Genomic DNA, 10,141 nt, shown 5'->3' with positions numbered 1-10,141 from the left:
ATGCATCGGTATTAAATATCTATGAGAACGATTTATTTTAATCTGATTCTCTTGATTACTAATAACTGATGTGGTTTTAATCGATCTGGTCTTTATGTAGTTCTCATACTAACTCATCTGGATGTTTGAGCAGTTGTTTAAACCTCATGAACAGATTTTGTAGTGAGTTTATTCCAATATTCTTTAAAGCTTCATCTCTTTTCCTAAAGATCATTTTGTATCATTCAAGAAATGGGCTGCTGCTTGTAGTACTTTACGCATTGTTGTGCCGGAAACATCAGGACACTTCCTCCACCTCTGTTCCTTAACATCCTCCCTGCCTCACCCACCATGCGCCCTGAGCGGACCTGACTTCAGCTCAGCTCATGTGGGACTCCTCTGAGCTGCTGTGGAAAAAAAACCTTCCTCCTCCTCCTCCTCCTCCTCCTTGGCAGGGACGCGCCCTCCCCTCCACGCGCAGGGGAGCGCACCGTGGATGCTCTAACGCAGGAGAACAGAGCTGCAGCAGCAGGGAGACACTCGGACTGAGGAGGAGCGGGACGGTGGACTTTTCTCCTCTTTACAACAGAGAAACACAAACTTGGGGATTCCGCTGCAGGAGCTGAAAGTCAGAGAGGAAGGACGGACAGACGGGTCAACATGGCTTCTCTCGTGAACTCTGCGTGTCTCCTCTTCTTGCCTGTTGCTCTGCTGCTCAGTAAGTGATTTCAAATTACTTCAATATCTGAGGGAATCTGGTTCAAAGTTGAATGTCCCGAGAGAATCACTGTTTCTGGAGACTCGTGCGTAACCAGGTGGCACAGGCGCAAATACTGATGCGTAAAAAAAGACCCACTTGATTCTGATGTATTCGGGGAATCAGCCGCGCTGCGACTCTCGGTCCCTGCACGTGCGAGTCTGCTCACGCTTCTCGCGTGCACGTCAAGTTGCGGGGGTCCCGCGTCTCCCCCCGCATCCTCCCGCAGCCTCCAGCGGAGCATGTGGCACCGTGAAGCCGCGCTGCGGTCACACGGAGCCCGTCCGTCCCGCGGGGAGGCGGTGGATGCTGCAGCGTTTCTGTGCGTGAGAGGGTTTCTGTTCCCAGAGGTGGAAACTGTCCAGCTGCTGGGGAACATCTGGAGGGAGGGAGGGGGGCATGAGGGGCTTTCATCCCCCCCAACACGCGTTAAAGGATTAATGCAACACTAGTGGATTCATTCCTGTCTAACATGAATTTGGTGCAGGTTCCTCTGGTGGTTTCCTTCCACCCTCTCGCAGGTTCACTCCTTGTGAAGGGATGAACAAGTTTTATGTGTAGAAAGGAGGCGGAGACATTAAAGAGGCGTTGCAGTGATTTAGTTTAACATTCACATAAAGTTCTGTGGCTCATCAGAGACAGAAGAACATTAAAGCTGCAGAGGTGGAGAAATTCTGATAGGTTGAAACCCCCCACACACACACAATTTCCCATGGAGCAACTCAACAGCACATTTAATTCAACACCCGTCCCTCTATCCAGAACATATCCAGAATGTGAAGGACGCCATCTTGCACATCTGGAGCGAGACTCCAAGGTCCCGTCAGTACATGCTCAACCAATCAGGAGTCAGTCTCAGCTGTCAATCATCTTTATGGCATCAAATAAATAATTAAAATAATTAACTTATCAGAAAAATGAACAACTGAACAAACACCAGTGTGATAACAACTTCCTACAATTTATTTGACGTCTTCTTTTACTTCTTAGTTTGGCCCATCTCCCATGCACTGACATGGAGGAGGCAGGGTTCATGACCTATACTGCAGTCAGCCACCAGGGGGCTATCTTCACTTTTTTTTTGTGTAGTACGTGATGACCCTGATGACATCACTAATAGTATCTTATGATCTACATGATGAGTGAACTGAACACGATGTGTCACATGAGCTGTGAGACTCAATTCCACTGGAGACGGATCCAAACACTTTAAAGTACAAATCACCATCATCATCATCGCATGTTGCTGCTGCTGCTGTGAGGATGATGATGGTGGTGATGAAGAGGGGGTGGATGGGAGAGAGGGAGGGGGGGGTCCCATGAGAGTGTGACACCGAGGGGGGAGTAAAGGGGAGAAAGGAAAGTGAGTCCCTGCGATGGAGATAAATGATGAATGAATCGCATCTGTCCGGCTCATCTGCTCAGCAGCGTCTCTGGAGACACCGATCAGCCCCACGACTGAACCTGAGCGGGAAACACTCCTCTGCTGCTGTGTCCCTGTCTGTCTGTCCATCGATCTGTCTCTCTGTCTGTCTGTCCATCATCTCCCTGCGTCTCTGTACTCGGTCCCTGACTCGCAGGAGGGACAGAATGGGCACATGATGTGATGATATTCTCATGTGAAACTCTTTGTTCCTCACAAACTGTGGGAGCGTTCACGTTGAGGTGCGGACGCTGCGTTCGCCGGCATCACTTCCTGTCAACGCCGGCTCAGACGGTCATCAGTCAAACCTGTGGCAGATAGTCGACAGGTCAGGTTACACATCGGGAAACAACCTGAACATCGTGGAAAGTCTAAAGAAACAACTCGGGGGCGAAGCTTTAAATATGTAAAGTAATGAAAATGACTCAAAAATCCAGATGCACCAAATTTCCCACACTCATAAATATCAGTCTCCTTAATATGCTGGAGTTTTTAAATCAAGATCCATGAATTATTATCTAAAGTTAAAGTGAGTTTATGTCTCAATCTCTAGTTTCAAGTCTTCTTCAGTACAACTGATGATAATTTTATAAATCATCGTCCATTTCAAGGTTTTTATGGCATCGAATTACTAATTAAAAGCAAACTCACTGGAACGATGGAGACTTGAATATACATCAAATACCTAAAAGGGTCAGAAACTGATTTTTAAAAAAAACTTGGTCTTTGATTTACACTGCAGCCGGCCACCAGGGGGCGATCAAGACTTCACTTGTCGGGAGCTGTCATGTCGTCCATCTTCATCTACAGTCACTCATCAGCTGCAACCGGTTAAAAGTCGAGCTAAAGATGGACGACATGACGGCTCTGAAAAGTGAAGCCAAAGTGTCCCGAGCGCCCCCTGGTGGTCGGCCGCACCTCCTCCATGTTAAAAGATGGGACATGGACCAAACTTACAGATCTAAGTACAAAGATGGTTTCTGTAACTTTAGCTGGTTCTTATCACACTGATGTTTGTTCAAGTGTTTCTGATAAGTTTGGTTTTAATTGGTTATTTGATGAAACCTGCACAGACTCATCAGGACGTCACAAGATGGCAGCGTTAGTATCGGGACATCTTGGCTTCACTTCTGGATGCTGGGAGGAAGTGGAGATGTGTCGTCCATCTTCTTTCTATGATATGTCCCAAAATAACAATTAAATCCCTTTATTAAGCTTCACAATTAGCACACAAGTCATCAGTAATCGGGAGAATACAGTTTCTCTCTGTCCCCTGGTCTCCAGCTGTGCATCCGTTCTGTCCGTCCTCCTCATGTCTCTGCTCAGGAACCTGTGAGCATCAGGGCCGGAGTGGAGAGGTGTCCCCTGGGTGCAGGTCTCCACTCTGCGTCATCACTGCCCTTATAATCACATTAAAAGCGGTCCATAGGCGAGGGGGAGATTATATTTGGATCTTAATTGTTCTCCTCAGGAAACCTCCCTCACCTCCCTCTCCCTGGACCCACTGCAGTGTATCGAGGTGTTTCTGTGTTTTGTCTCCAAACTGCGGCAGCACAGACACATGAAGTGGAAGATTCCTCATTAAAATAGGTTTTAAAGTCTCGTGGAAAATTGCCTGAGCTTTCCCCTCCTCCTTCCTCCCATCTTTTCCTCTCAAAGATCACTACACACACACTCACACACTTTCTGTCCTTCTCCTCCTTCCTCCGTCCCCCTCTTCTTTCCTTCCTCACTTCCAGCGAAACTCAAACTCCCTCGTTTCTCTGCAGTCATTTCTTTCCCTCCCTCCCTCCCTCGCTCCACCACTCCTCTTTATCTAAAACTTGCTCTGTCTCTCATCTCTCTGCTCCTGCATCTTTCATCATCTCCCCCTCCCACTCGTTTTCTCCTCTCTCGGCGGCGTCCCTCCTTCTCATCAGGGATCCACAAATATCGATAAATCCGATGGCGAGGATCCTGCGTCGTGTAGATGTTTCAAATCAAAGCTTTGTTTCTAAGATTTCTTCTCAAAAGCAGGATCTTAGGAATTCTCACGGGCCTCGCCGTTTGATTGACACGTGATCTGACGAGATCACACCAGGGATTAGTTTCCATCAACGGTGGAGAAGAATCAGAGGAACTGTTGATCTGCTTGAAACCACTTTCCTCCTCCTCTCTTCCAAATGACAGAAAGTGACCTGGGACACTTGAAGGTCGTCGCATCGTGTGTTTGAAAATGGAAAAGTGGTAAATTCTACAGTGGGCGCATTTTGTCCAGCGCCATCTTGGTTTTTGGGAACCAGAAGTAACCATAGTGACATGTCCACGGACAGGTCTGTCGTCAATGTGTGTGTGTGTGTGTGTGTGTGTGTGTGTGTGTGTGTGTGTGTGTGTGTGTGTGTGTGTGTGTGTGTGTGTGAGAGAGAGGTAAAACCTGAGCGAATCAATGCACAGGTTTATAATGAAATAAGATTTTAGCGGAAACACAGAAAATCAATATCTGGTGGTCAATGTTGATATTGTGGCGAAGTGCCACAAATAAATCGATGGATGGGAAAATCCTGCAGCTTCAGCTCCGCCTGTCCAACCTGCTGCTTCTTCACTGAAGTCAATAAAATATATCACTTGATTCCATTTAGGGGTCAAACACAGACCTTTGCTTGACCTTTGCGTGCCCCCTCTGGGCCTGAGGCCAGGGTCATCTGTGCCCTCTGACCCCCGACAGCGGGATGTGATTATATATATGTTTACTGTTGTGCTCTGTCCACACACAGCCGCAGGTAAGATGGAGGCTTGTGAGGCTCCTGCAGGAGGAAGCTGTGCTTTACACCCTCATACAGACGTCATGTGTTGCTGTTGTGAACACATGAATGTGTCGGACCCACTTCTCAGGACTTCATCCACAGGTCTGAAAACAGCTGAGAAGTCTTTGTTTCTTCTCGTCCAGACTCAAACGTGACCTGTACGTTTTCAAACCAGTAACGTTCCCAAAAGTCTTTGTTTTTAAAGGACTCGAAAACCTAACATAGGAAATTTGAAGCATTTTAAAACTACAACATGTTGGAGAGGACGTTGTGTCGATGGAGGGAAGAGATCCACACTTCTTCTTTTCTTCAGCAGTTGTTTCATGTATTTTTTTCAGTAAAGATTTCTCAATACAAGTGATTTTATATTTAGTCGTCGGCCATTTTCCATGCAGGATTCCCCCTCCTCCTCTTCCTCCTCCTCCTCTTCCTCCTCCTCTTCCTCCTTTCTGATGCATTCAGGTACATTCTGCCTGTTCTACTCCCCCCGCCCTGTGATCTCAGCTCTACTTTCAAGTTGTTAACCAACATACAGACACTTGTGGTGAGGAACACACACACACACACACACACACACACACACACACACACACACACACACACACACACACACACACACACACACACACACACACACACACACACACACACACACACACATACAGAATAGACAGAAGGATAAGTGACCATGTGCACATTCACACAAATCTTTCAGGAGCACTTAAATGGTCCATGGCCACACTTGACACCAACAAACACACACACACACGCAACTGCAATTTCTCCTTGATCTGCTCCAGGTCGACGGTGTGTGTGTGTGTGTGTGTGTGTGTGTGTGTGTGTGTGTGTGTGTGTGTGTGTGTGTGTGTGTGTGTGTGTGTGTGTGTGTGTGTACACATCCTGCAAGAACTGGATTAAAACCTTTAAACAAGCTGTGTGTGTGTGTGTGTGTGTGTGTGTGTGTGTGTGTGTGTGTGTGAGTGTGTGTGTGTGTGTGTCAGTGTTCCTCTAACAAGTAATACAGAGTAATGAAGTACCAGCGGAGCATGACTTATCCCCAAACTACACTGTGCATGAATATTCATACACACACGCACACACATGCACACGCACACATACACACTGAATATATACTGTATGAAAGAGTCACTGTCCTCTACTGTAATCACTCTAATTTAATTCATCTCCTGTTCTCACTGTGTGTGTGTGTGTGTGTGTGTGTTGGCATGCAGCCACTTAAAAGTGAAGTTTTAATTCATGTAAATGTATTTGTTATTTTTATTCATACACATTTATTTCTGTGTGTGTTTGTTTATTCGTTCTCCCGAACCCTCTCTCTACACACACACACACACACACACACACACACACACACACACTGTTCAACCCCAGTGTGTACACAGAGCGTATGTGCAGTTATATGGGAAGGTTGTTGGCAAGGAGGAGAGCAATGTGTGTCCAAGGTCAGCAGAGATTCTTTAGTCTGTCCACGCACACACACACACACACACACACACACACACACACACACACACACACACACACACACACACACACACACACACACACACACACACACACACACACAATTGTATAGGGAGATAGTGCAGAAAGTGTTTTGCTTTCAGTCTAAACAAAGCAAAGAAGAGAGAGAGAGAGAGAGAGAGAGAGAGAGAGAGAGAGAGAGAGAGAGAGAGAGAGAGATAATATGGAGAGAACAAGGAGCAGAGAGGAATAGAGACGCAGTGACGGATCAGGATCTTTATTTATCAAGGCCTGTCAGGAAGAGGCCGACCATCATGGACCACTGACCACAGCCTCAGGACGATTCAGTGTAAGATGATCTGAGGCAAGAAAAGAGACGTTTGAAAAACACTCCAACTCCAGGAACTTTGAATAGAACAGAGAGAAACTGGGAAGAAGAGTCATTTCACACAGGAAACCTGCAGCATGAATGATGTAGTGAATCATCTTATTCCTCTTTCTCACCAAAATTAGCCGATTTACGCAGGTTTTTAAACGTTGGTAAAACCGCTAAAACCTGTCTGGACAGCCAGAAGAAGAAATTACCACGTTCACCAGTGTCTCTCGTTTCCATCACTCCCATCATTCCCATTGCAGACAAAAGCCAGATGTTAGTGGGGGTTGGTAGTTTTTTTTTTAGATACATTAGCAGAGAAGACAACGAGTCACGTACACGTCTTCATCAGTCAAATTATGATCTGTCGTCCCTCTAAATGGAATGAAAATGTGATTAAGCCTCTCAGGGTAACAAACGCTCAGATTACGTAGCTTCTCTGGATTGATAACGTTCTCGTCTTCATCCCTGATGTGCAGAGAATTACCCAGAAACCCCCCAGTGAGCTGCCGCTGGAAAGAAACACCCTGAGTGGGACCACTGCAGAACACTGGTGCTGAGGTTTTAATTAAAGCTGCGTCCATTTATTATTTTGGTCACGTCGGAGCAAAAACATCATGCGAACACAACATAGACTCAAAACTGAAGCCAGGTCATCTTGATGGTCTTCTGCTTATCTGGGCCCAGTTCGCTGTGGGAGCCGGTCAAGAAGGGTATTCCAGACCTGCCCTGGCCCCAGACTCGCTGCTCCTGGGGGTCCTGAGACGTTCCAGGGCCAGTTGGGATGTTTAATACCTTTTGGCCAACCAGGAGGAGACCCTAACCCTAACCCTACCTCGGGGTCTCCAACAGAAGGGTCCCAAGAAGCATCCACACTACGAGCCCGAACCACCTCAACTGTCCTCTCTCTACATGAAGGAGCAGCGGTTCAACTCCGAGCTCACTCCAGATGTTTGAACTCCTCGCCCTGTCTCTAAGGCTGAGCCCACACCCAACCTTTATTCGAAATCTTGTACTTTCGGTCACTACCCTGAGCTTGTAGCCATATGTGTTGGAACATAGTTCGACCGGTAGATCGGTAAAATGGTCTAGAACATAACTGCTGACACCTTACCGACCCACCTGTTTATCTCTGGCTCCATCTTCTTCTGAGGGGACAACTCTTGGCTGTCAGCGTTAACCTTGTCGGACGTATGCAGTCTCCAAAACGCCTTTCTCCTTCTTCATGGATTCATTCAATACAAGCTTCACCTCTCACAACACAGTCCTGCGATTCATTTGTGACATATTGATTCATGAAGTTTCATAGACCTTCATCAAACTTTTTAAAAAGAATTTTACAGTTGTGTGGTTTGTGTCCTCTACTAACGTTCAATAAAAAAAACAAGCTTCCTGCCACTAGACCTTCATCGGGATAAAATATATGACAGTAAAGAAATCCACGTGTTACTGAAACACCGAACATGACACACAACCCACAACCTTCACATGCCTGCTCTGCTTCGAAATACTTACAGCTTCTTTCACTCCAGCATTGTGTTTCGAGTGCAGCCATTTCATCCGATTTAATCAGGAAACCAGTTTCTGTCTGAGAGGAAGAAGAGAAAGATTATTGTGATTCTCATGTCGGCGAGTTGAGAATAAACCTGAAACCAGGACGAGGGAATCCGCTCTAGTTCAATAATGTATATAAACATTAATGTATAAATCGTATGACGCAAATGATACAACATGTTAATTACTGAGCATGAACAAGTGCACACATGCACGTTTGCTTTAAAGCTCGACAGTGAGCGTGTGATTTGAGTTCCAGATCTCAGTCTTTATGCTAAGCTAGGCTCCCGCCCGGATTCATACTTCTTTCACAGAAATGATTCCTTGAATAGAAAACAGCGACACCACATTTCCCAACACACCGAACTGTTCTTTTGACACGTTTTTATTTTGTGGATTTGCATTCAGCAACGGCACTTCCGCGCCTTCCCCTTTTTTTAAAATAGCGGTTGAATTATTTTTGAAGTGCTTTTCTCGTGGCTCTGTGTTTGTGTGCATCGTTCCGCAGTCGAGGTGGAAGGAGGCCGCTTGTTTGAATAAACCTGCGAGGATGTGAAGTGACTCGAGCATTAAAAAAAGATGTGCGCTGCTCGGCGGGCGGGCGTATATGCACGCCCGCCCCTGCCCCCCGTGTACCTATGTGTGTTTGGTTTTGTGTGCCTGCATGCATGGACGCCTGGAGTGTCTGTGGGGTCTGAAGGTGAAGTGGACAGTTTGTGGCTGCAGGGTCGGAGGACGTTGAGACTCAGAGAGAGAGAGAGAAAACAACTCCTCGAGAAACAAGACGCTGAAGATAAACCAGACGGAGTCGGAGCGACGGAACGGAGTCAACAGAGGAACCGAGATAAAACCATCAGAGATGCGAAGGTTGAGGAAGACGCAGTCGTCTCCGCCTGAGCTGAGTCGACCTGCAGCGACACTTAGACGCTTGTTTTTATGTCAGAAACTTAAAAGCTTGTGACCTTTCCACAACCTACAGTTTTAAGAGGCTTGTGAGGATTTTCACTCTTTTATCTTTCATGTACAAAAAAAATCTTTAGAAATAAATGCCGGGACTCTCGCTCGTCTGAGTCTCTTCATCTCCTCCCGGCATCTTTTCAGTTTACGGTTCATCCTCAGTCCAAATCGTCTGGTACACATTTTATTTTTCCAACAGGTGAATCATCGATGCTCTTCATGGACTTTTTTGTTTGTAAAATAAGAGTCATTGTAGTTGTAGAGTTTCTTGCAGTATCTTTTTGGTGTAATTTGAGACATTTGCTTGACCGACCACGTTTGAGGGCAGAAGACGTCGGATCAGTGGAAATAAAAGCAGATCCTGTCAGTGAGAGGCCAAGAAAAGGTTTTCACTAACTCTTAAAAGCAGGTTTAGATGAAGCTGGATAACGGGACGGTACTAACTAACTAACCAAAGCTGCTTCCAGACATCAACGTGAATCCTCTGGAGGACCACCTGCTGTTTTTCTCACATCGGCTTATTTGCACAGTCTTCTGGAGATTATACCTCAGGGCTGGTCGAGGGACACCACAAACCAATAAACGGACAAACGGACGAACGAACAATCATTAAACAAACAATCGAACAAACGAACAATCAAACAATCAAACAATCGAACAATCGAACAATCGAACAATCAAACAATCGAACAAACAAACAATCGAACAATTGAACAAACGAACAATCAAACAATCGAACAAACGGACGAAGGAACGATTTGTACCACTCAGGAACGCTGCGTGACGTGTTCATACAGTTGCCTGTAGAATTTACTAGAATAAACTAAAGC

At 46.1% G+C, this 10,141-nt stretch overlaps 1 protein-coding gene across 1 annotated transcript in view; it reads left to right on the top strand.

Moving 5' to 3' along the window:
* The first annotated feature begins 488 nt into the window (after positions 1-488).
* The window catches only part of nrn1la (neuritin 1-like a), a 53,824-nt gene continuing 44,171 nt past the window's right edge, over positions 489-10,141 (top strand). Inside the window, exon 1 of the mRNA XM_035155777.2 lies at positions 489-697. Within this exon, the coding sequence (XP_035011668.1) occupies positions 640-697 (58 nt within the window). The 5' untranslated portion in view covers positions 489-639. The remainder of the gene's footprint in view (positions 698-10,141) is intronic.

This window comes from Hippoglossus stenolepis, chromosome 5 (genome assembly GCF_022539355.2).
Source record: "Hippoglossus stenolepis isolate QCI-W04-F060 chromosome 5, HSTE1.2, whole genome shotgun sequence".
Taxonomy (NCBI): domain Eukaryota; kingdom Metazoa; phylum Chordata; class Actinopteri; order Pleuronectiformes; family Pleuronectidae; genus Hippoglossus; species Hippoglossus stenolepis.
Note: the sequence above shows the minus strand (reverse complement) of the source record. Positions and strands in the feature narration are given on the sequence as shown.